Consider the following 25,869-nt stretch of genomic DNA (forward strand, 5'->3'; position numbering starts at 1 on the left):
TGTGTCTTTGCTTCCCTGAGGTTGGCCAGACTCATCTTCTAAAGAAAACAAACATGAATCAGATTGCCACGCCCCCCATATGACACTGCAGTGGCCTCCTCCCTGCACACGGGCTGTGTTCCTGATGTTTTATTTGTGGCTGACAAGGCCCCAGCTGGTCTGGCCCCTGATGTGTCTTTATCCCATGTCCCCCCGCCCCTCCCGTCTCCCTGTCCTTGGCTCCAGCCCGCTGCTCTACTCCGAGCTGGGTGAGCCCTGCATGTCCACGTCCCCCCAACGGCTCCTGTTTCCCCTTCAAGCCCTGCCCAGACTTCCTTCTGCCCTTGGCTTTCTTGGGACCCAGCTCACAGCGTGCACTTGCTTGTTTGTCTCCCTGCCCCTGCTACTTTCTAGCCAGTCACCATGTGGGATTGTGTGAAGTCATCCCGTCTTGTTTTCTTGTTTGACTTCTCTTGCAAGAAAGTTAACTCCACAAGGAGAGTCTTCCTGTCTCCATCCTCGGGTGTCAGGGGCCACGCCCTGCACGCTGTCCCAGTGTTTGCTCCCCAGACTGCTGGTCTTGCTCATGATCCTTGAATGAGCACACATGGCCGGGCACCAGAGCACCCCAGAGTAGAACGGGCCCCACGTGACAGGGTGGCATGGTGGGCTTGCAGGAGCGCCAAGGCCTCTGCCCATCCCCTGTGATAAGATTAGTTGAGTTTTTAAGATTTCTCTTCTTAAACAAAATGCTTGGCATGGTGCTCCAGAAACTGTTGGCTAACAGAGCTGATGCCCCTCACCTAGGACAGAGTGTGTTGCCAAGATATATCCAGGCACCAGCAGGGAACATTCACGGTGGACTGTCAGAAGCACGTTGTGCATGTTTTTACAATGACCAGTTAGAGTTTACAACTGAGTTTCCTACCTTCAGTTATCTCAGCCCATTTGGGAATCACAAGCGAAGTCAGTGCTGAATTAAGGAGGGATAATCTAGATTAGGTGTACTTCACAGCAATTATTTCATTTTCTATTTAACTTCATATAGTTCACAAATATTTATTGACCATTTACTTTGTACAGGCCCTGGTGGGAGGGCAGGGATCCACACACAACTCCTGGTGTGTGGAGGGGAAGGGAAAAGAGGCAGGTAATCATCGAGTGAACACATTGAAATATGCTTCGTCAAGTGGTGAGAAGTAGATTGAGGGTAAGGGGCGGCTAAGACATGCATGCTTGGGTTCTGAAATCAGGTCTGGCGTTAAATGTGTAAATTACTAAGTATTTTTCCAACGGAAACTATGAAAGCAAATTATGCATCCATTCATTCACTCATTCAGCAAATACACAATAAGCACTTTACCATATGGGGCAGCAGTGCCCCCACGTGTATTTGGAAGTGACCCCAAGGAAGACAGATACATTCATTAGACCTTAAATGCTGGTAAGAACCAGGAGGCTAGAGGGTGTGTGTGCATTGGTGCAGAAGCAAGAGCGTGTCAACGTCTGAAGTACAAGGTGTCAGGGAGCTCTGTGGGATGACAAAGGGGAAGAGCGGGGGGTGAGGCATCGAGGTTGGAAGGAGAGTTCAAGTTCAATCATGAAGGATAAGAGCAAGGATCCTAAAAGGTTTGGGATTGACCCTGGGAAGTTGGGCGCCCCTGTGGTTTTCAGGAGGAGAGTGACGTGACTTTACGAGCTGCCTCTCAAGCCAGCAGGGGTCCTCACCTCACTCACTCACTCACTCACTCACTCATGGAGAAGTAGGGCAGAGGTGTGCTAGGAGAGGGGACACCCAAGTCCAGGCAGGTCACGATTCTCCAGGAAGTCTAGAAGTCTTCTCTGGAAGCGACACTGAGACATGCGTTTCTCATCCCCTGGGTATTTTTAGTAACATTTCACATTGGCCTCAACACAAGAAAGTGTTGTTAAAATTTTAAAGCTTCCTAGAATATAGAAGTCTAAAATTTTGTGAAATTATTTAGTGTTTTATTATTTTTGTTTATTAGTCCCTGTAGTTTTAGTTGTGAACTTTTAATTCTAGGGTATTCTTAAAAAAAAAAAAAAAAAAGCAGCGTTTACTACCCCAGCATCCAATCATATATAAAAAATAGAGCAGTATAAAAAGATTTGTCAAAAAGATATGCTGTTACTCCAACTAGAGAGAAAACTTTCAGTGATCTTTTTTTTTTTGCCACATTAAAACATCTGATTTTCTAACATTGTATATTTTTAAGCAGTCTAGGACTATTTCTCATGGTTTTATATCACCCTTGAGCCAGGAAAATATTCATTTTGTATTTCTGTGTTTTGCTCAGGTTCTCAGCCCATGAATCAAGTAGCTTAAAAAACTTCAGTGATACTGTCTTCCTGGTGACTTTGTTCACTATCAGAATAAAACTTGGTCAAATCTTTTTCAGTGTCTTCCATGCTCCCTACTATAGGATTTATAAGTACATGCAAAAACGGAAAGACCTAAAGGGCTTAAAACATTTTAGGTGCCAAGAAGAAAGAAAGGAGTGGAAGTAAGAGTGGGGAAGGAGTGGTTATAAAATATAAGTAATTGTGCGTTGGTTAGAAGGAGATGGATCAGGTAGATAGAGTGGATGGATGGATGGGTGGGTGGATGGACGGACGGACGGACGGATGGACGGACTGGTGGGCAGATGGGTGGGTGGATGGATGAGATAGGTAGGTAGGTAGGTAGGTAGGTAGGTAGAAAGAAAAAAAAGATAAATAGTGTAGTTGGGTGGAAGGATGAGATGAGTGGGTAGTAAGTAAAGTGATAGATGGCAGGTAGGTAGGTAGATGATAGATACAGTTGACCGCTGTGTAGTGGCTGATCAGGGCCATCCTCAAACCCTCTGTATTTCCTCCTTTAGCTTTTGTATATTGCTTTGGTTTTGCATTCTTAAACTTCATGAATATATCTTTTGTTACATCTTTGCTTTATTATCTGACAGAAAAGATTATTAACAGAAAGTGATATTAATATTAATTATACAATGATACTAAAAATTTTATATCATGAGGAAACAGATGGTTATTTTAAATGACTTAAAATTTTATTCTTTTATACGAAGAAACATTTTAAACAAATGTAGTTATAAGTGCTATTTTAATTGCTACATTATTTCTGCAGTGGGGTTTTTAAAATCTTACTACAGTTGGGGGGGGAAGGTTTCTATGTATATTGCAGAGTTTCTTAAAATGTATACTTGTTTACAGGAAAATCATTGTAATTGCATTTGAGATCCAGTGTGGGGGCAGGCATTGTCAATGAACGTGGTATGCGGTTCCCCCACCCCGGCTTGCCATCTGGCGAGGTTCGGGAGTTCTGCTCTCACCGACTAGCTGGTCTGCAGCCTGTGGTTGAGCTCACAGCCTTGCCAGTTTTCAGATAGGCACTGTCTTTCTCACAGTGTTCATAAATAAGTAGTCCCCCAGCTGGACTCGAATCATAACTGAGATAAGCATTACTACTTTAGAAACGTTTTCTGTGTGTAGTATAATGAGAAACAGAATTACCTAATGTATTTCAAAACATCAAGCTCATTTTTCCAAGATCAGAAACTCAGTTTTCAGCCAGCTGCTGACTCTCATTTCATATCCAGCTTTGGATTAGTGCGAAAAGTCAAATAAGCATCTCTGCTCCCCAAAACGCAGGACCTCAGAAATCTTGTGACTGCTTTCCTTTGACATCAAAATGTCCGGGAAAGCCTGTGTCCAGAAACACTACTGCAGCATCCACGCGAGATGCCTTTATGGTGGGGATACAGAGGGAAATTGAAGTCTGGGGGCACGTCAGCCCATATCAATCAGAAGGCGGTGGCAGCGCCCGCCAGACATGCGGGTCAGGCCCCCAGATGAGATTTGTACTTCAGTGGCATCCATCCAGAGCACGTATTCTAGAAAAATTATCATCATATGATATCATCTAAAGCAGTCAAGGTGTGGGTTATTACCTGAGCCAGCACCTGGTTTTTATACACGACTTTCTGGGGGCACTGACAAACTGTAAACCACAGTGTTAGCAAGCAGGTCACATTAATACCAGTTCCTGGACAAGTAATTGTTTCAAAAAAGAAATTATTTCATACAATATTCCTTTTCTTCCTTAAAATTGTGTTACTGATAGTCTGTTTCTCATTTAAAAGATTCTTTGATTTCTAGACACGTGGATAATACACGCACTAGTGTAAAAGCGCTCCCAGTAAAGGGATGTGCTGTCTGTCCTGTGGCTAGAACGTGGTACCACAGTGGTGTCGGTTATGCGCCTGTCACCCCATTCTGGTAAGCCTGCGGCCCTCCCTCTGGCACGTGGCTAACTACCATGTCCCTTTGTTAATTTTTGCAATAATAACTTTGCATTTTTCCCTAATTATAAAACATCATAGTTTAGAAAAAATGAAAACGCGGAGAAGCTTTTTGCTTTAAAAACAAACTCCCTCCACTAAGTTTTCAGTTTGGGGGGTATACACCCTTCCAGTTGTATCTGTATTCTTATTTATTTCCAAAGTTGGATTATATCATAACTGACTTTAACTATAAATATGTTAACTTTTCACTCTATCTAAAAACAGTTCGGAAATTGGAAACAGCCTCTATGACCAGCAGTAGGGGACTGGTTAAATAAATCATGGTAAGGGGCGCCTGGGTGGCTCAGTCATTAAGCGTCTGCCTTCAGCTCAGGTCAATGTCCCATGGTCCTGGGATCGAGCCCTGCATCGGGGAGCCTGCTTCTCCCTCTTCCACTCCCCCTGCTTGTGTGCCCTCTCTCGCTGTCTCTCTCTCTCTCTGTCGAATAAATAAATAAAATCTTTAAAAATCAATCAATCAATCAATCAATCAATATGGTCAACCCCTGCAGGGAGATACTGTGCAGCTATGAAAATGTCTCTCTCTCTGGACAGACATTCCTAGGTTTCCTTGTCCTATGGAGGGGCTTGAGCCTTGCTGTCCTATAGCCCACGCCAGCCATGCCCCTAACACTCCAGTGCCTTTTCACCTGCTGGGCTGAGAAACCTCCCCCCTTGTGCATGTGGCCTCCCCGCCCTCGTGCCCCAGCAGAGACCACCCTATCCATGAGGCCCTGGTCACCCCCACCTAAAAGTGCCCCCACCCCTCTTCCCTGACTTACTTCCTCTGTACCCCTAATTACCTTTGTGATTTCCTCCTTTACTGTTTAATTTGTCATCTTCCATCCCCAGAATGTGAGGGGGAAGACTCTGCCAGGTTTCCCAGGCCTAGAACAGGGTCTGCTGCCTCGGTCAGTATCCACCCAGTTCAGTCAGGTTTTATGTAATGGGATGAACAGCTGAAGGTTATTATCTGCCACCTCGTTGCCCTGGACTGGGGGCTTTTTTTATATTGCTCATTAAATTTACTGTACAGTTCTGTGAGGGGGTACGTTATCCTCATTTTTAAATGAGAAAACAGAGTCTTAGAGAGTTTGAATACTTTGCCCAGGGTCACATAGCTGGCAAGGGTCCTGTGTGAGGCAGGTGTGACCCACAGGTGGAGCTGTGGGCGGGGCCGGGGCTGTGGGCGGGGCCACCTGCTTGCCTGTGTGTAAAAACCTCCTGAACGGAAACAGTAGACTTCTCCAAGATCAGAAGTGTTTTTCCCTGTTCTCTTTTCATCTTTCAGCAATAAATACATACTATTTATGGAAAAATGTGTTAAAGTTAGTTCAAATAGGAATTCTATAGTTGGAAAACACAAAGAGGTAAACATTTGTGAATTTCCACTTGTCGGTAGATATATTCAGTTCGAAACCTTAATTTATCCCAAAACCAAGAGCAGTGAGTCTTTCTTTGTGGTAATAGAAAGTGGTCCTTGCCTGGCTATGGAAGGGAGAAGAGCTGGGGGTGGGCGTTTGGGGCCCTGGGGGGCAGCCGTGGGAGAGCCGGGACACCTGCGTCCCCACCCCCATTCTGCCACTTGCCACATAGTGAGGAAAATTAAAGATACGGAAAGACCTAACCGAAGACAGAGCAACTGGGTCAAATCGTGGGGACGCTGTGCAGAGCCTGCCCCGTCTCCTGGAGGGCAGACATCATTCCACCAGTAAGCGGAATTGTTTGCAAACATCAAGTGGCTACAGTAGGGTACGTCTCAGCTTAGAGTTTAATTGAGCAAATTACAGGGTTTCATAGTCCGTGAGTGCCCTCGTCTGCCCGGACAGGGAGCAAGGCTCTGAATCCTCTTGCCGGCCCCATCCTCTCTCGGCCATGAAGCATGCCTTGAACCAAGTAGGCCTTTTTCTGAGAAGTACCAGATGTGAAGTCAGATGTAAACAGACCCCTACTTCTGTGTGTAATCTCATTAATTTCTTCCTGCAAATGTGTATTGAGGTTGGATTCGTAAGAATCGTGACTGTAACACTTCACAAGAGGGTGGTGCTTTCCCAGAGGAACTAGAAAATACTGTGAGAGTCCTAATTATGCCTCATCTCAGCCTATTGTGCACGCTGTCTCCATGTCATCATTTTGTTCTCTTTCTTCACAACTGAGCACATCCGCTTAAATCCCCCACGTAGCCAAGGCTATCTAGATCTGTTACTTTGAGCATGCCTAGTGAATTCCATTTTTGTGCCCATTTTGCATGAAGCTTGTACGTGCACGCTCTCTTCACTAATACCAGCATCTCCTTTTTTCTTTTTCCCGCTCAGCCTCATAAAATAAGAGCAAAATCTCTGCAGCCACCCTAGCTGCACGCACAGCATGTGTGCAGAGCCGACCTGCCCCAGCCAGGCTGCCCGGCCCGGCCCGTGGGGTGTCCTCATCGCTCGGACAGCCGCACCTCCGAAGGTCAGGGTCTCAGGTTGAGCCGAATGACAAGGTGTGCTCGAAAGAGGGAGACAGCTTCCCCTGGGAAGAAGTGCCCCAGGGTCTAGAATGAGAAAACGAACTTGAATTTCACAGAAGAAAATACATAGATCCATTTCTTCCTTTTCTGTGGCCAGAGCCAGGGAGTCAGAGAGGACACTGGAAGTAGCAATGGGGGCCGCTCCTGAGAGCCCTGGGCCGCCAGGAGTGGAGAGGGAGGTGTTTACTGGCAAAAGCCAGTTGGGGCCAGAGTTTGAGACCGTGGAAGTGGGGTTAATGCCGGGGTCCGCATACACGTGGAGTAAGAGACCCTTTCCGTCTCATGCCCAGATGACCTGGAAGGCCTCACTTCCTGGGGGCTGCTCAGAGTGTCCCGCAGCCTGTGAGCCATAGAATCCCAAGGACTGGAGACACCTGGTCCCGGCCACTAGCTGGATGGTGGGCCATCCCAGGGTGTGTGGGCAGGGATGACTGGCCAGAGTGTATTCAGGAGAAAACTGTGGATTCGTCAGGAACCTTCTGCAGAAGTGGGGGGAGAAGAGGAAAAGAAATCCATTTCTGAGGAAAGGGGCGGGCAGAGGCGCGGAGGCAGGGAGGAGGCCCACATCCTGGTTGGGGAGGCTGGTGGGCAGTTGCTTCTTTTAACCTCACCCCAGGGGATAAAAGACAGCAGTAGGGAAGAATGGGAATGAGCGATTCTTTGATGAATAGCAAGCGGCAGATTCCACTTCTCACTCTGGGCTGCTGCACCCTCCACTGACCCTGCCGTCAGCCACAGGGGGCTGGGCTTCTGCTTAAGGAAAAAAAGAAAAATGCCAGTTATTATGTTTGGGAACACAATCTTATCTTTCATTTTATTTTACAGCAATTTCCCCAAAGATCAACCATAGTGTCTGATTGAACCATATTGACAAAATTTTTTAGCCACGTTAAAGAAAATGCATTAAACTGAAAGCAGATCCCACTCAGACTCTCCAAATAGTGATGCATTTTATTTTATTTTTGCCAGGACAAAGCCCAAGTTCTAAGACAGTGCTGGAAGTGATAAGATAAAACTGTTGTAGTAGCAGTGAAGTCTGTTCTTCTCTTTAAAAGAATGTTCTAGAATTAATGCTGAATTATTAACTGATTTTTGTCAGAAGCGAGTTGAATCTGAGTTTTTACACACCATCATTAATTTTAGAGATGACAGCGATTTGTCATTTTTGTGGAGAAGACAAACTAAGAGCCACTCGACCAATTCTATTGAAAAAGTCTGTACTTTCAACTGCATTTCAGAAATGAAATGATCTCTGGGCCGCAGTTCTGAACAAAGATATTACTCGTGGTATCTTTATCCATGGGGTTATTGGTGGAGACAGTTATCCCAAGTATAAAATTTGATAGATTTTCAGTCAGGTTAAAATTATCTGTCATGCTACAAACTTTTCCTGCACTTAGCAGTCCGGGTGGGATTCTTGATTTGAGATTGACACAAGGTTGTCATGAGACCCAGCCACACAGAACACAGAAATTGAGGGCAGGGTTTCAGAGGGGTTCTCCCATTTTCACTAAACCTCTTACGTGCCCAAATTTTAATAGTCGTAATCATTAGATTTCCTTTGAGCTTTGTTCTTTGGAAAGAATCGCAGAGTGGGATTAAGATGGGGGTGCCCATGGGCAGCTCAGGTCACAATCTCAGGGTCATGGGATCAAGCCCCACATCGGGCTCCAGACTAAGCACAGATTCCTCTTGAGGCTCTTTCCCCTCCCTCCCCCTCTGCTCCTCCCTCTGCTTGTGTGTGCTCGAGCTTTCTCTCTCTCCCTCTCTCAAATAAATAAAATCTTAAAAAAAAAAAAAAAAGATTGAGGTGCCCATGTGTTAATACTTATGGCGGGAAACAGGCCTAAACTGGGATTGTCCCAGGCAAAGCAGGATGAACGTCATCCTGGTTAAGCATGGGGGCAGCCTTGGTTTCTCACGGGGAGCACCCATGGGAATCACTCATTTTATGCTAGCACAAAATGCACAGTGTCCTCTTATCTCACATGATCAGAATCTTGGCCCTGAGATGCATCACACCACGCCAGCCCGCCAGCCCCTTCGTGGACTGGGCTGTGTTTGCACCCCTAGAACTTAGAGCTTGCCAAATGTAGGAAACCGTTTTAGGCTTCCTTTGCAACAAGGAGGAATCTTCCCACTACAGATCTTGGAGGGGAACCAAACAGCCCACCCTGAGCTACTCATTTGCCATGTGGACCTGCTACCTATTTGTGACCCGGTAAATATTTTAAATACAGTGTTTTAATAGTGTGTCAAAAGTAAGAAGTCATTAACTTCATCTTCTCATTAATGTCACACCAGATTGATTCCAGTGCTCACTGAACAGATGACCTTACTGTCTCAACTTCCTTATTCAAATGAGGGTGCTGCCGCCGCTCACCTGCCACTAGTTAGAGACATGAGTGGGTTGATAATATCTAGTTTGCAGGCAGAAGAGTTAGAGGTCAACCCCAGCCTTGGAATCTACATAAAATATGTAGCGCAGTCATTAGTCATTAGCAGCAGGTTAGCAAAATTCTGAAACAGCAGGAAAGAGAAATACTGTCTTTTCAGTGGCCGTTAAAGGAGTCATTTCACGCTTTTCAAAAAAAAAAATTCATGGGACAAATCTTCACATTTAAATATTGGGGGGCATGTTTCTATATTTTTCCCAAAGATGTTTGTTTTGTTAAAAGGTTATTCAGATACAGAACAGGTACCCAAGGCAGCTCATGATGCAAATTTAGGCTCACGTATTTTGGTAGCTTCAGCATCCGCACAAATCAGTCTATAGCCGTGTGGATTTACAGTTGGATTAGTCTGTTCAGATGTTGCACTATTAGCCGTTTCTGTGTCTTAAACCCATCATATCTTTCTGTTTTCTTCACTGCTCTTTCCCCAGGGCCTAGAACAGTACACCCCGCGAAGCAGGCGCTGGGTAGTTATTTGTTGAAGCAGTAAATATCTGGTGTCTGCACACACACATGCACATATAGTCAAGGTCATGCTCCTCTGAGTGCTCAGCTTCATCACCTGGGGTTCTGAGTGGTTGCAGGTTGCCCTCCGTCAGCTCCAGGCTTCCTGTGGATGGATTACCCATGGAACCCAACTGTTCAGAGTTTCCTCATGGGCCGAGTCGCTCAGGGAGCAAGGGAGTCCCACTTAGTAACCTCTAGCCCACTGACTGGGGCTATTGTTGGGCCCAGGTGTGGCGGAAGGGAATGGAGTTTCGGAGGCTGGTGGGGCCTCTCTTTGAAGTGGCCGGGCCTTCCGTTTGAAGCACCTGACACCACGGTGCTCTTGCTCCCCTGACGGGGGTGTGCCACCCACCAGCAATAAGGGCTTGGGAAGCTCAAGGGTCCCTTTTCATAATCAAGCTGCCTGTCCCACGGCTTGGGAGAGAGTCGTGAAATCACATGGAACAAGGAGTTTTTCAAGTATTTTTAATGACAAGACATTATTTCTCTGACTTTTCAAATTAGCACTTGATTTCATTCAAAACGAAAATAACCACCATCGACTTGAAACATAACAAAATGTTACATGGGATGCCTGGGGGAAATTAAGATCTTTTTAAAAAGATATAATTTATCATCTTCATGTAATAATTTATTCTACAAAGTCCTCAAAACTGTGAGGAAATTTAATACAGATTTTCAGCTGGCGTTTAAATAATATTTAAAAGTCTCTGGGTCTTAAATGTACAATTCTAGATACACTGGATGTTTGTTTCCTCTGGCGTTCAAAAAAAAATTTTACTCACATTTATGTTCTTTGTGCTGCCAGTTAAGTCCTGGGAGAAAGACCTTTTTACTGAGCACCTATTTTTGCTGGTGGGTGCCTACTGGAGGGACACTGCCACGTAAGAGAAACACCCCCAGACGAAATCACAGCACTGGGAAGGAAGACGGTGATAGGAGCCCTGTGTTGAGAGGGAGCAGAGGGGCCCGGATGTCACAGTGAAGGTCATATGGTGCTCGCGCTTCCACCGCTGAGGATCCCTCGAGCAGCCTGTCAGCCGCACTGTGGTCTGTCTAGCTGTGGTCGCGGCATATCTCAAAGTACATCTCCCAGGACCCTTTCTAATAGTTATGAGACTTTCCCCTGATGTTTCTAATGTTTTGGTATCAGTTATGTGTGGTTTTCTGTGTTGAGAGTCCTCAGTTTCGACTTACTGGATGATTATTGTTATAGAAACCCTGACTACCCTTTGTGGCCGTGTGTGCATGGTGTTCAGGATCCATACTCCGCCCTCTGTGTTTCATGTCTGTCCACAGCACACACCATCCTTCCTCAGATGCTGCGAATGTTCTGTGTGTGTCTGTTGTTAATATTTTTGCACTAGAATGGAAGCCAGTTAGGACAGGAGCTGTGTTTTGTGTACTTGCGTTGTTCCAACTCTGGAAGAGAGCTAGATGCTGGTGAGCCATTCTGCCTCTCTGTCCGTTTGTCTGGCACCTCTGTGTCCTCGCAGATGGGGGTAGTGTGTGAGAGGAAGGGGGGAGTCAGGACGGCCCAGGGCCTCTGGCCTGAGCAAGCAGGGGGGCTCAGTTGCTGTTGACCAAGATGGAGAAGGAGCATGTTGGGGCATGACAGGCCAAGGGAGATGTTCAGGATGGCTGTTTTGCCCAGTTTAGCTGTGAAGAAATTGAGACTGACAGACATGAATTCCCCCAAGTCATACAGCCAAGTGGCCAGGCTAGGATTTTGAACTGCCTTTCTGATTCTACAGCTGTGCTGGTTCCTCTTCATGGCACACATCGTGGTTCTCTCCCTGCCCTCGATACACTTCCATCTTATGCCACGTGCCGAAGGCCATTCCGAGCACAATGGGCTGCTTCATGGAGGTGGGCAGGGGAGGAGCTGAAGTACAAATTGGCCAGTAGCCAGCATGCAGGCTTCAGGGACTTGGTGGCTTGGATGGCCTCGCACCCTGCTGGCGAGACAGGCACAGAGTTTCCAGAAGTGGCTGAGCAGCATGAATTCCAGAACCCCACAAATACTTATTTTCTTGTACCCACACCTCAAAAACTGCCCTAATGCCGTAATTCCAGATATTAAAAATATATGCAGAAGTGTTGGTTTTGGTCAAAATTTTGAAATCCGTCCTAAGCAGGAGAGAAATAATTAAGCAAAGTGAGAGACATATTCTGTTCTGTCTGAGGTTTTTTGTTTGTTTGTTTGTTTGTTTGAAACCTGTAATTGACCCTGGAGCAGTGGGATATGTCACAACCAAATTACCTCTTTTTTCAGTCCGGGTGTCTGTGTACCAGGTTTTCTTAAAGCTGAGGACACCAGCACTCTACTTCTCCAAACCACATGATGTCAGCAGGTTAAGAACAGGGATGTGTCATGAAAAAGCAGCCTTATTTTGGTGTATTTCCGTGCCTGGAACAGAATACCCTGAGTGAATGTGTTCAGGACCCTGGACAGAGCCTTCCATGGCCCCGCCTACCTAAAAAGCTAGATTGTCCTGCCTCAGACCTGATGCTTTCTTGTGCAGCAGTTGGTAATTTGACTCCATGTGACTTTTAATAGAAACAGCTAAATTCCTAAAGATGGGAAATTTGCATTATCAAAGAGGGAGCGTACATAACTTCTGTAATTGAGTTTTCTTCTAGACATGCTCAGTCCTTCCCCAGCCTGCTCCGCCAGTGGAGCCTCCCGCGTGAACCAGGATCTCTTTGTCAGCTACTAGTCGTAAGCACCAAACCTGAGAAATGGTTGTGGCTGATTATGTAAAAAGAGAGAAGGCTGGAAAGAAACAGACATCTCTTGAAGTGATTTCATTTCTACCTAACGGCCCTGCTCTGAGTGCCTTTGCATTTTTCGGAGTATGCTGGATTAATTCAGCTAAAAATCAACTAGAGAACAATTTGATTTTGACCCTCAGGTGTAAAATCCTGACTTGCATTCCCTAATATGTACCTTCCCAGCATGTTCCCACACTGACTTCCTCAGGCTCTCGGCCTCACTCAACCACAACACGTCCTGCCTTTCATCCCCTGAGATCAGATCATGGTAGTCAATGCAAGCTGGCCATCCGGCCTGAAAGAAAACTAGAGAGGCTTGAGAGGAGCAAGGCCATTGTGGCTGCAGCCATATGCTGCGCTCTGCAGGAGGAGGGGGAGGCGGGGACCACTCCCTCGGAGAAGGGTGGAACGTTGCGGGCTCTGCCACTCGCCCGAAGCGTAGAGCCAGGTCCTGGCAGGTGGCTCGAGGCCCAGACCGTCAGCCCCATGGGTCCCCCAGCCCACACTCGGCACCTTCAGCTGAACTTCGTGACTGTACCCAGGCCCCTTTCTGACCCTCACTCCCATACCGTCCCTGCATCTTGTTAGACTGTGACTTTGACTTGGTCTTCCTTATTTGATTGCTTTGTAGCATTTAACACAATGACCATCCCCCTTTTTTTCTTTTTCTTTTTTAACAGCTTCATTGAGATAAAACTCACATAGCAGTATGTCTCACTCACTCAAAGTATACAATTCAGGAGTTTTAGCGGATTCATGGAGATGTGCAGCCATCACCACAGTCCTTTTTAGAACGTTTCCATCACCTCAAAAAAAAAAAATCCTGCACCCTGATTCGTGATCAGCATTTGTGCCTCTGTTTTTAAGGCTATCACAGACACGTTTCAGTAAGTCAGGGCTTCATGTAAATGAAGATCAATCCCAGTACTTGAGTCTTATTTGCAGAGGCATCTTGGTGCGACTGAACGCGGCCCAGGTAGGACATGGTTCTCCCCCACGTGTTCCCTCCGTTCTGGCCCCTCCTCCTGTCTTCCTTTCCTCCCCACTTTGTGACTCAGTCGAACGCTGCGGTGTCTCTTCCTTCCCCCAACACATGTCATCTTCCCCGAACCCCCGTCGTGCCCCCACTGCCCCTTCTTCTGACACCGTGTACCTCTGTGTGCGCACCGCGAGCGGCAAAGGGAACCGGACAATATAGCAGGCTCTGAAACATCTTCAGAGATGGGGATTTAAGTAAACCTCCTCCTGTTGAAAGCTCCCGTCAAAAGGACTGTTGAGAAGGGGCGAGGTTTTGAACTTCACTTCACACTCACCTTTTAACAGAGGCCGGGATGTTGTGATTTCCTTGGATGGCAGAGGTGGCCTGTTCTTTATTTACCAGCCCGCACATCTCTCTGAGCTTCAGAAAGAACAGAGCCCTCCTGAAAGATCCAAATGAGCTTTATATGCTTGGCCTTGTCTCGAAGGAAATGTGTTCTAATTCACTGGCTCCTACGTGACCTCATCTTGGGTTTTTAGAAGGTCTTAGCCCTCGACTGATGCCCCTGCCCCCAGCCCAGCGCCAACAAATAGCCCTGTCTTTGATCATTTTGTATTTTTTTAATCCCCCCCCCAAACAAGGATTTTTAGGAATAGATGCCACCTCCTACTGCCGGATGAGTATGTTAGGGAGTATGTGAAAGCAGGAGAAGGGGAGGGCGGGTTCGCTGCACATACCTGTCCTCCTTTTTCCTGCTTCCTTTGTTTTTATATAGCTGCGTACTTCCCACGAACATACATTTGAAGATTTTCGTATCTGTCTTTGACACATCGGACATTAACAGCCAGCCAGCCCTGGGGACCATTAGCAGCTCCTCGGGTCATGTGGGTGGCTCCCCGCAGCAACTTCTTGACGTCTGCTCTCTCCAAACCCAGCCCAGGAGCAAGAGTGGTTGGAGGTGCTCCCTCCAGAGTCTGGGCCGGGGGCCGGGGATATGCGCTGGGACGGCCAGCCCAGCCGCTGCAGGAAGAACAGCAGCTGCTGTTGGCATACGGTGGGGAGTGGGGGTGCACCGCCCCTTCCAAGCGCGGGGCCGAAGGACGCCTTCCCCGGCAGACACATTTCCAGACCCTTGGGAGCAGCAGGGCCTTGAGAGTCACATGCACAGAGCCCCGCGGATTTGAATATCAGCCGGGATATCAAAAACCTATCTACACACCTGGCAGTGACAGCTTCACCAAGGCAAGCTCCCTGCAACAGTTCATCAGAAGTGGGCCAGCTAATGATCGGCTGGGCAGATAATCGGAGCAGAGTTAATTGTAAGGTTCGATATGGCGTCTTGTCAGCAGAGATAAGTTGTCACGTTTTCCACTTGAGCTGAAACTAAATGATTGTAAAATAAGTTATGAGTGTCCTTGGGCCTGTCTGCCGGAATGATAGCTAAGAATACATTCCTGGCCATCCGTCTCAAGCAGGCTGCTTGATATTTATGCGAACGGAATGTTATTTTATTCCCCTCTGGTCATGCTTGTCAGCTCTCCGAGTGAAAAGTGAGGCGCGTCTTTGACTCATACTTCACGTACCGAAGCCTGGAGAGACTGCAGATTGTTATCATTATTGCTCATATTATATATTTTTTGGGGTGTGCGTTGAACATTGATGCCCGATTGGGAAGAACTAATGGCTGACATTGAGCGCACGGGATGGCAGCAGACCGGTCCATCCCGGCTCGGCGCCGCGTGTCCGGGGACCTCCGAGTCCCTCCATCAAAGCCGGTTTCGATGTGGAGTAATGAGGCGCTTGCTTTTTTAATTTGGCGTGCCTCTCTTCTCTTCACGTCCACCCTCCCGTACTTAGCCCTGTCGACGGTCGTCAGCTGTCCCAGTGCCCCATAATTGATACAAAATAAAATGCATTATTTGTATTCAGCCAGGAGGAGCGGATTGCATTCCGTGGGCTGCAGCTAGAGCTCATTTACAGCATCTGAGGCCGGGCTTTCCGGGCCTCTACACTTTGAGGGATACCTTGTCAGGCAAGAGGAGTCGTCGGAAATGGAAAAGCACAGCATGGAAGCCTAGTACATTTTGATTGCTCATATTTTAAACCAGAGGAATTTAAACAACTCCTCTTAAAAGGGAGTTCTCAAGATCTGGAAGCCAGGGGCGTTCATACGGCAGCTCAGGTCCCAGCTAACTCGAAACGTAGCTTTTTCCACATGACCCACCCCCGGCCTCCAGAGCAGTCCGGCCTGCCCAAGTCCTGTCTCCTGCCAGGGCCCCCCTGACCCACCCCCTACCACCCACCCCCCAACCAAAGGTCTTGCCCCTCCTTGCCCTCTGTCCCCATGACCTTCTCTGTGCCTTGGTGTGGCTCCCTCAAGCGGTGGGGGCCCCTGTGCTGCAGCGGGCCCTTCCCACAGCCAGGCCGCCTGGTCCCCGCACACACGGCCTCCTCACCCGGCCATGCACTCCTGAGCTCTCCCTGCTCCCATTGACCCCAGCCCGGGGCATCTGGTTTTTCCAGGTACTTTGTGTCGCCGTCCTGGCGCCCCCACCCTCGACAGTCCCCCCACCCTAGACACCCAGCCTGTAGGTGGCCACGGTGCTGCTACCTGTGGAAGTAAATTCCTAGGGCTGGGGCCAGGGGGTGTGGGGACATGGGCACGAGCCGGGAGAAGACACGAGAAATGGGGCTCCACCTTCACCCAGAGGCGACCTGGAAAGTCACCGCCCCAGCTCGTCACCTCTAAACTCCAGCAAGGATGGTTCTGTCTGCGGGACCTGGGCCCTACGCGCGGCACATCGGGCAGTGGGCGGGAAGTGACTCGTGGATTCCAAAGTGCTTTGTGCCCATCGGTTACTTATTCATCCTCCTCCATATCTGCAGTAGAATTTACAGGGCTTACAAATGCTGCTCCTGCTTTTTCTGTTTTCATTATGACAACCCTGTGTCATCTTAAAAGCTCGTCTCCATCCCTCCCTCCAGTGGCCAGTTAGGGCTCCTGTGTTCTGTTTCTACCTCCTCACCCCCACCCCAGGGCCTTCTCCTGACTCAGTGGTACTTTGTCTCCCTGTCACTCTCACACTCGCATTCTCTGAGTCCTTGTGGCCCAACCAGTGGTCCCAAGTCACATTTCTGTTTCTCAAGGGGGGCCGTGGGGCTGGCCGGCCAGCCTGCTCGACGCAGGAGGGTGGGCATATAGACGGCGCCTTACCTTAGTTCCTTCTGCGTGCGGGGGTGGTTGCGTGACCATAGAGTCACACGCGTGCAGGTGATGTGCTCACTGTACACATGACCCCCCCCTTCCTTCTCTGTTCAGGTAACATGGCTCCAGAAAAAGTCTTTCCTGAAGGCATCGAGCAAGAAATTAGATAGGCATTCCTTCACTCCTAGAAATTGGCTCCGTGGGGCAGGGATTTTGCCCTTTTCTCTGTGATGAAGCCCAGGTGCCTAGCCAGAGCTGGCTCGTGGAGTACTCCGCGCTCATGCAGTGTGTGTGACGTAGTTAAGGCTTCTTTAAGGGGATGACTCTCAGCATAAACAGACTCATTCAGAGTTAGATGTTCACCTTAAAACAGGTCCCAGACAGCTGGAAACTCACGTGCTCGTGGTTTTACTATGAACTCACCAAGGGCTTCTCTGTTACGCAGCAGAAAGCAGTGCCATCCACCTGTGGGAGCACCTCTCGGAGGGAGCTCAGCTCTTTTTATAAAACTTAATGCCACAAATAGGCGCGCAGCTCCCATTTTCATTCCAAATGTGTTCCAGGCTGTGTCCTGATGAAGAGGCTGAAGCAAGTCCCTGCCTCCGTAAGGCTCACATCTCGCCAGGAAGGCGTTCGTCAACAGGGACATAAACACATGGGGAGCGTCACCTGCCACGCGAGGCAGTGGGACTGGATGCCAGGCAGCCATGGGCAGCGGCCAAAGTCGGGAAAGCCTCTTTGGGGGCCTCTCCTTTGGCTTCTTAGACCCACACCTTCCTAGTTTACCTGTGATCTGATGAGCATCGAGCTCACTCTGGCTTCCCCACAAAGGAGGAGGCTGTCAGCTGTGTGGGGTGCTGCCAAGACCCGCACAGTCCCACCGAGGCTTTTCCACTGATGGGGCTGGTGGCAGTGCTGGCGGCCACCACAAGGGCATGGCAGCGGCTGGTGAGGCGAGCTTGACTGGAGCAGGGTCAGCTGTGACCAGACACAAGCAGCGAAGAGGGGAGAGACTCAGAGGGCTGTGCTTTAAAGAGGATCAGAAATCAGGTAGTGGCTGGGCAAGGGCATGGGGTCACGGAGGGTTTTGTTAGAAACGGGAGACAGTATAATAATACAGCACATTTGATGCAGGCTGGAGAGGGTATGAAAGGCAGGGGGCAAAGTCGCTCTGGGGGCAAAATGGGGCGGAATCCAGCTCCCAGGACGAGGAGGCCCCGGGTCCATGGAAACCAGGGACAGGAAGGAGGATGCGCTCTTCTGATTGCTGCTTTTTGGGGTTTTTTTATCTTCAGCAAAATAAAAGATGATGTCTTTGTCGGGGAGGGAGTGAGGTGTGTGGCATTTGAGGAGAACGGAGGAGGTGTGATACAGCCTCTTGGAGAGTGGGGAGCGGCTTTACTCTGGGAACGTAGTGAATGGAAGGGCAGGCCAGAGGTCCAGTCCCGGTGGGCATGAGGCTCTGTTCCTCCAGCAGGACCTGAGTACAGGTGGAAGTTAGTCAAGTTGGACAAATGATCAGGAGAGGCAGAGGGAGAAGAGCGCCACTAGATTAACCCTCAGAGTGTGGGTCCTGGTGTAAGTGAGCCGGGAGACAAAACTAAGACTCAGAGGAGCTGGTTCCCTGCAGCGGGCCTGGGTCAGGACCATGAAGGGTAGAGAGAAGGAAGGAGCTTAGTGAGGTGGAGGCACGAGAGGCCAGGACGCTGAAGTGAGCATGTAGGAGGAACTGGACATCATCACTCCTGAGTGAGGACGGGGTGAGCTGCTGCTGAAACAGTCAGTGAGCAAAGAAGGGGCAGTCGCCAGGGGTCAGTGGCTGTGAGTGGCCTTACGGGGGGGCATCGTTTCAAGGGGATGGGGCTGGGGGGGGAGTGGTCTGCAAGCAGCAGAGGAGGCAGGAAGGACACCTGCCCCCACCTGTGTGCTCCCTGGGGGTGGGACACCAGTGCCGTCACCTGGGAGCTGTGTGTCCCCTCTGGGGAAAGCCAGGTCATAGCAGGTGAAGGGAGTGTTCTGAGAGGTTCGCTCTCGTGAGGGCATTTGCACAAACAGACCAGGAGGAGACTGAGCGGGTGACGAGGAGTGGAGCAATTCAGATCCTGCAGGTCTCTCCCTGTTGCCATTTTAGACCAGTCGGTTTTCTGTGGTGGGAGCTGTCCTGTGTGTTGTGGGATATTTCTCAGCATCTCTGGCTTCTACCTACTTGATGCCAGTACACCTCCACCTGTCTCAGTCTGATAACCAGAAATATCTGTGGACATTACCAGGTGTCCCTGGGCAGGGGTTTCCAGTTGAGAGCCAGTGGCTTAGTGGGACTCCAGAGCCACAGGTGGATGGGTGCACTGGTGTGGAAGGGTGCCCACGGAAAGGAAGGCTGGAGAGGCTGCTGATGGGCCCTCGGGGGAAGGCAGGTGTCACTGCTACCTCAAGGATGCCGCTCAGCCATTTGCTTCAAGTGAATCAGAGATTTCTCCCTGAATTACAAATATTCCAAAATATCCAGAAAACTTGGGAATGAAATTGCTCGAGTCCCTGTTAATGACTTTAGGAACAGTTTTTTGCATCTGGAATGGAGGGAGATCCCTGGACACAGACACATGTCATTTTGTTCCCCAGGAAGGTGAATTATGACTAGTATTCCAGGGAGTTTAAGGTCGTTCCCAAGTCAGATTCTAAATTAGGATGTTAGAGAAGTGCTTTGGGTGAATATAGAAAAGGAAACAGTGAATTAACTAAACAGGATAGCTCATTAAGGAGAGAAAACATGAAGTGGATTTCCCTTTATTTAAAAATTGTCAAAAATGTGTGTCAGTGGGGCGGCCGTGTAGCCCTTCAGCAAAGCATTTGACAAGAGTGTGTGGTAGTTTCTCCCTAGGCAAGGCCGAGGATCTGGAGCGGGATGCGCGGACGATGTCTTGTTGCGTGGTCGCTCACCAGCGCTTTCAGCTGCGCGCCGCTGCGTCTGCAGGTTGGCGGCTCTGTTTGACTCCTCCCGGTTTAATGTCTTTTCTGGTATCTTGGGTGGATCTACCAAGTTGTGTGATCAGAATGAATAGCCAAGGCAATGGGGAAGGATCTACAACGTCGGGGGGCGTGCCCTGCCATGTTTGGCACCAGGACACCTTAGTCATCGCATTCAAGGCCATGTGCTGTTACAGGACAGACAGACGGAAAGAGTCCTGGAAGGGAATAGAGTGCAGACATAAAGCCACCCCACATGGGTGGCAGCTATGACCTGACTATACATAACTCAAGTGTATATTCTTAACATCTTGCAAAGGACGTTGGTGTGTGCCTTCAAAAGGAAGTCCTGGATGATGGGAGGGACCTGGGGATGCTTATGTCGTAATGGTGTCGCCACTCTGTGGTCAGCATCGTACGGGGAAAATGGGCATCTGCAGCTGCCCTGGGGAACAGGCATGCCGGTTAGATACAGATGACTGACAGACATCCCAGTGCAGAGATGAGGAATGTTCTTTCAGGAGAGAGCATTACAGCATTGGAGTGACCTAAGGATTGGGACGCACAGTTGGGAATGAAAATGCTGCGTTGAATTGAGTGGATGCCCAAGGGACAAACTGAAAGAGCAAAAGGCCAGCCTGCTGTCTCAGAGGCCGGTCGTCCTTGCCCGTTCCCCTCACCCTCCTCCATGGTGAGGCTTCGGCTCCTCGGGGGTGGGGACAGGGGGGCGGTCATTGTGACATTGTGATGGTCCCGTCGTCCGTCAACCGTGCCTGACATGGGGTAGGTCCTAGACAGTCAGAGAGGATGGGTCAGAGAGTGAATGAAGGCTTACAACCTGGGCAGAAAATATCTGAAACGAACAAAAAAAAAATCCCTTCTGAAGTGTGAGTGTTGAGTAATGCTGTAAAAGGGTTGCTTCGGAACCAGCTAATGTTCTCGGATCCCAAGGTCCCTTAGCAACACCAGACAGCCTCTGAGCCCTCGGAAATGATGCGCACCTGTTCATTAGATTAGCCTCTTTTTTTTCTGGGACACTTACAGTTTGCATCTGCTATCCAGTGGGATCTAGCATTTTTAAAATACGTACAAGGGCGCCTGGGTGGCTCAGTCGTTAGGCATCTGCCTTCGGCTCGGGTCATGATCCCAGGGTCCTGGGATCGAGTCCCTGCATCGGGCTCCCTGCTCGGCAGGAAGCCTGCTTCTCCCTCTCCCACTCCCCCTGCTTGTGTTCCCTCTCTCGCTGTCTCTGTCTCTGTCAAATAAATAAATAAAATTTTTAAAAAAAGAGATTAAAAAAATAAAATATGTACGAGAATTACTACTTTTAGAAGAAGATTAGACCCCGCTGAGCAGTCTCCAGGGTCTGGTGCCATCCGGTGCTGCTGGGTTATCCTGCGGGCACTTTGGGGTGGTCAGGCCCCCACGCCAACCTACTCGTTTTCCTGACACTTTACTACCTTCTACTGCATCTGGACTGGGGCCACTCGGAGGGAATCTTCATCTGTTTGTCTCAGTGATGGAACCCAAGCACCTAGAAAAACGGCCCACAGTAGGCGTTCAGAAAATACTTGTTGAACGAATGGAGTGCATCACAAAGCGCTTGGTGTCATTTGAGTTTACAGAGAGGCTGACTCGTGAAATAAAGATTTCTTCAGGCCCTGCCGGCGGTTGGAGGGTGCCTCTCCTTCACTTTTTGGGAGGACTCTCTCTGGTTGAAGTCCATGTTTGTTCCCTGCTCTTTTAAGCATGACTCTGGTGTTCTCTTGGATAAAGAAAAAGATGGACGTACTAAATTAAGTTTCACTTATAGTGAATTCACACGTGTGTGCAATGGTCTTAAAATTCTATAAATAGCTTCAGTGAATCAATAATTGGCAGGTCTGCAATGGACAGAGACACAGCGTGCCATTTCTCGCTAGTAATAAACCGGTGCCGCGGTCGTATGTGACGTTGAGGGTGCAAGTAAGCAAACCAGGACTCCCTCTCTCCTGTGCGCACGCGCAGAGACAGAGCCACCACCGGACGCCTTCAGATGCGTTCTCAAGACCTCTTGATTTCGCTCCTAATGTATCAGGGTAACTATGGGAAGAGAAAAACTAGTAAAAAGCATGGACTCTTCACTTTGCTTTTCCAGAACACCGATCATGCGAATTTTAAATGCTGCACAGCCTACAGATGATCCAAAAATAAAGTCTTTTTTTTTTTTAATGGCAGGTGGTACATTAGAGGAAACGGCCTGAGAACTTTTAATACTGGATGCTCTGGGGCCTCCAATCCAGTGATCTCAGCTTAATATAGTACTTGTGGGGCCTGGTAGGATACTGGAGGAACATTGCTTTCGTATTTCTGCAAAGTCGATTTTGTAAGTGTTAACTTTTGCGTTCTTTTGCCTTTTCCGGTCCCATGGCAGACACGGGGCTGGGCGATTCCGTGTGCTCCAGCCCAAGTATCTCCAGCACCACCAGCCCCAAGCTCGACCCGCCCCCCTCCCCTCACGCCAACAGAAAGAAGCACCGAAGGAAGAAAAGTACCAGCAACTTCAAAGCCGACGGGCTCTCCGGCACCGCTGAAGGTAAGGTTTCCCTGGGGAGTTCAGGGTGAGAGTCTGAGTCCTGCGTTTCAAGCTGGAGAAGTCCCATACCCTCAGGACCACACATGCACCACAGTGCAGGTCACTGCACGTGCTTTCTGTGTACAAGGCAACACTAGAGGGGCCTTGGAAGCTGCCTCATCACTGACTGATTCTCAAGATCATTCCACCAGATCAGCTCTCTTCCCTTCTGGGAGTCGTCGTCTGGTAGAAGGTAAATCCAGTTTTCCTGTCACCCGCCTGGTCAGGTTCTGGGTCTTGCCCTCCCTCCACACCGTGGGTCAACAGTGTCCACTCCAACTGGGAGGGGCGCCATATTGTTTTATTCTAATAAAGATGGTTGCCTCTCCTCCTCGAGGATTCTTTTCTGATATCGGCTGGTCTTAATTCTTACAAGACAGCTACCCCAATCCTGGCTTTCAGCAACACGTTATGATAAATGTTCCTTCTGTGAGTGTCTATCCGCTCTTATTGTTTTGTGGGCTCTATTAATATTCCAGTTGTCATGGTTTGTCACAGTTTGTCTTGGTTCTCCTTTGACTTGTTGAGCCCTTAGTTTTTATTCTCAGTGATGGCCAGGTGTGATCTTTCTGAAGTCGCTCCTTCAGATGGATTTACATTTTTTTATTTCACAGATGCAAAGTGGAGATGTGCGCACGCACACACACACACACACACATTATGAGAGGCGAAATTAATGCAGTTGTAATAAACAAGCTGAAGAAAATATGTCAAAGGAAAATAAAAATTTCGCAGCATCGTTGTTTAACATGAATTGTTATCTGTGACACCATCAATAGTAAAAGAGTCTGTTTTCAACATGCGTTCCACACACGTGCCAGAAATACTTTTATAACTTATACCCTTTTTCTCTGTTTCTGCCATGCTTTTCCTGAATCCTCTACTTGACTGTTCAGAACTACAATTTGCAGTGTTGGAGAGAGTGGCTTCTTCCCTCCTAGTATCCAGCCATGAGCCTCTAAGCCCACAATGCATACATTAGCAAGGAAGGAACAGAGTTGATGGTGTGTGCGGAGAGTTTGTTGTTTACATGATTTGTGAGTTGAGTGGCGGCATGTTTCCCGCATCTGAGAACTCAGAGGTTCAGAGTGTCTGGTGGCTTGTGGGGGCTGTCATAGTGGCCGAGCAGGGAAGAGGCTAAGAGAGCTTCTTCTTTATATCTCTTACCTTACTGCCTCCCATAGGCTCCCTGCTAACAAGTTTAGCCAATAAAAACCGATTTTCTCCCGTTATGATAAATGAGGATGATTCTATTATATCAGCAGTGGTGGAAAATAACAGTTATGGATCAGAGCACCCACCCAGACATTTCTGACCTTCCCAGTAGAAAGGAACCAGCTACAGATGCCAAGCGTTGCTGAGACTCTTTTCAAACTCCGCTTTAGCAAAGAGCACCCAGCCATAGCCATGCACCAGCAGCCACGCCCTACCTGAACAGGAGGTGGGGGAAGAAACCAGGAAGAAGCCTGGCACCTCACCAGGGTGGGTGACATGCGCCGCACGTACCCCAGGGGAGAGTAAGATTTGCTGTAGGGAAAGGCCTCCTGTCCGTGTCACGGATAAACATCTTACTGGGTATGTCATGTTTCTGACAACTTTTTTCAGAAACACCACTTGGTGGAAACTGATTATCAGGTCCACCTATAAGTACATTACACATATTTTACACTTTCTAATTATATCCTACCCACCTCTTGACAGAGTGAAAACTGTGTAAGTAAGATATAGCCTTCAGGTAAATCAGTGGTTGCATATTTAATTGAACCGCGTCTTCAAACCAGTGTCCCCGTCAGCCAGTGGTGACTTGAAGGAGGTTTGAGAGGTGTCCGTGAGCTTGTTGGACACCTGAGAAGCTCCCAGCCCCATTTCCTGAGTTACTGGGATCATATCCTGTGCTCTGAGCAATAGCATATAATAAGGCTGAGACAGATCCTCAACACAAAAACAGCCTTGGACCCTTTCATTAAAAGGTTTTACTGCCACGGTGGTGACAGACAGAAAGACAGACTCCCAGGCACCATAGAAACACCCAAATTAGAAATCGCCACAGTATCTCAAGCATGGATGATGAGTAATGGTTGACGTGTGTTCAGAAATTCAACACCAATGATCAGAAGGGAAGCTGCCCCTCACTTCCTAGTTAACTGATTATTGTGTCTGTAATACCAACGGCCGTGACATCTTTCCAGTCGGAAATAAGGCAACAGATTCTCTATAAAAAGAAAATGATTCATTTTTCCCTAGGAAAGGTTACATACAAAACGGTAAGTGAGTCATTTTTGTGAGGCGCACTATAGTTCATTATTTCTAAAGTACTTTTTTTTTTTCATATTTTAACATCTCTGAAGCCATAAGGCAACCTACAGTTGAGGTCATTTTAGATTTAGTGATACACAATATTTTGTAATAGTCTCAACAGCTGTTAGCTCCTTTAAGTAAATGGCGTAAACCATCTAAATTTAAACATCTGTTCTTGAAATTAAAGCTAGTTGTATATGTTTTATTTTTAGAGGACACTTTAATTTTAAGAAAATATTTCTGTTTCACTTTCCTGCAAGGCACTATGACTGGTTGCTTCCACCTTATTCTGTGTTAGACTGACCTCATGGTGAAAAATTGGAATTGTAGATATAAAAAGTTCTCTAGAAGATGCTTGAAAAGTAGTTGAGTTATATGGTTTTTGACATAAGTCATTGGGACAAATGACTAGATTCAAACCTCTACAGAGTATAAGAAAAATAAAGTATCATTGAAAGTTAGCTACTTCAGTCAGGGTCCTGGGGGAAAACAGGACACCCTCAAGCTGGGTCATCGAGGGAAGTTTACCATGGGACTGTCTACAGAGGTGTGGGAAAAGCCAGGGGATGGTGCAGAACCCTAGGAGTGTAATGGGTAGCAGAGGGGCCAGTTATCAGGACCCAGAGAGAGAGCTGTTTGGGCAAGGCCTCCAGTCAGGAGCTATGGCCTTCAGCAGAGGGACCTATCTAGCCTATGGTGACCCAGAGGGTGAGGGACCCGGGGGACTGCCCGAACTTCGTTCCCCTCCCTGCCTCTGATCTCCTGCCTGCCAACTAAACCCAAGCAGAAGCCAAAGGGCACCAGCCACACGGGTCCGCCTCTAAGGCAGAGACAGACAGAAGATAGAGATGAAGCAACAGAAGCAAGGTGGTGCTCATGCCTTTGACAGTGCCTCTGAGAAATCCCTGGGGAAGTCTGTGCACTGACCCTCAGTAAGTGCGGTAGACCAGAAGCCTCTCAAGAGGGCAGGGCTGCGTGCTATCCACCCTTGTCTCCTGGGGGCCTGGCCTGAGCCCAGCTGAGGGGGTGGTCAGAGCTTCCTGAATGCCCCTCTGTACCATTCCCCAGCCGAGCCCACCACACAGGAGCCCTAGACGCTCAGCCAAGTGCAAAGATTCTGGTGCCAGCTATTTCTTACCTTGGCAGGATGCTTGTCCAGAAAGTACGAGCTAACAGGATAATATCCTCAGTGTCTGTGCTGCCTCAGAAGCCAGAAATGCTCTGT

At 48.4% G+C, this 25,869-nt stretch overlaps 1 protein-coding gene across 11 annotated transcripts in view; it reads left to right on the forward strand.

The window, feature by feature from the left end:
* Positions 1 to 25,869, forward strand: part of AGAP1 (ArfGAP with GTPase domain, ankyrin repeat and PH domain 1) — a 527,767-nt gene that overhangs the window by 376,368 nt on the left and 125,530 nt on the right. For 10 of the 11 annotated variants that reach the window (XM_027588845.2, XM_027588846.2, XM_027588847.2 and 7 more), the window contains one exon: positions 22,146 to 22,307. The exons of the other annotated variant lie outside the window; for it this stretch is intronic. In XM_027588845.2, coding sequence (XP_027444646.1) covers positions 22,146 to 22,307 — 162 coding nt within the window. The remainder of the gene's footprint in view (positions 1 to 22,145; positions 22,308 to 25,869) is intronic. 11 annotated transcript variants of the gene reach the window in all.

Source organism: Zalophus californianus, chromosome 3 (assembly GCF_009762305.2).
Source record: "Zalophus californianus isolate mZalCal1 chromosome 3, mZalCal1.pri.v2, whole genome shotgun sequence".
NCBI lineage: Eukaryota > Metazoa > Chordata > Mammalia > Carnivora > Otariidae > Zalophus > Zalophus californianus.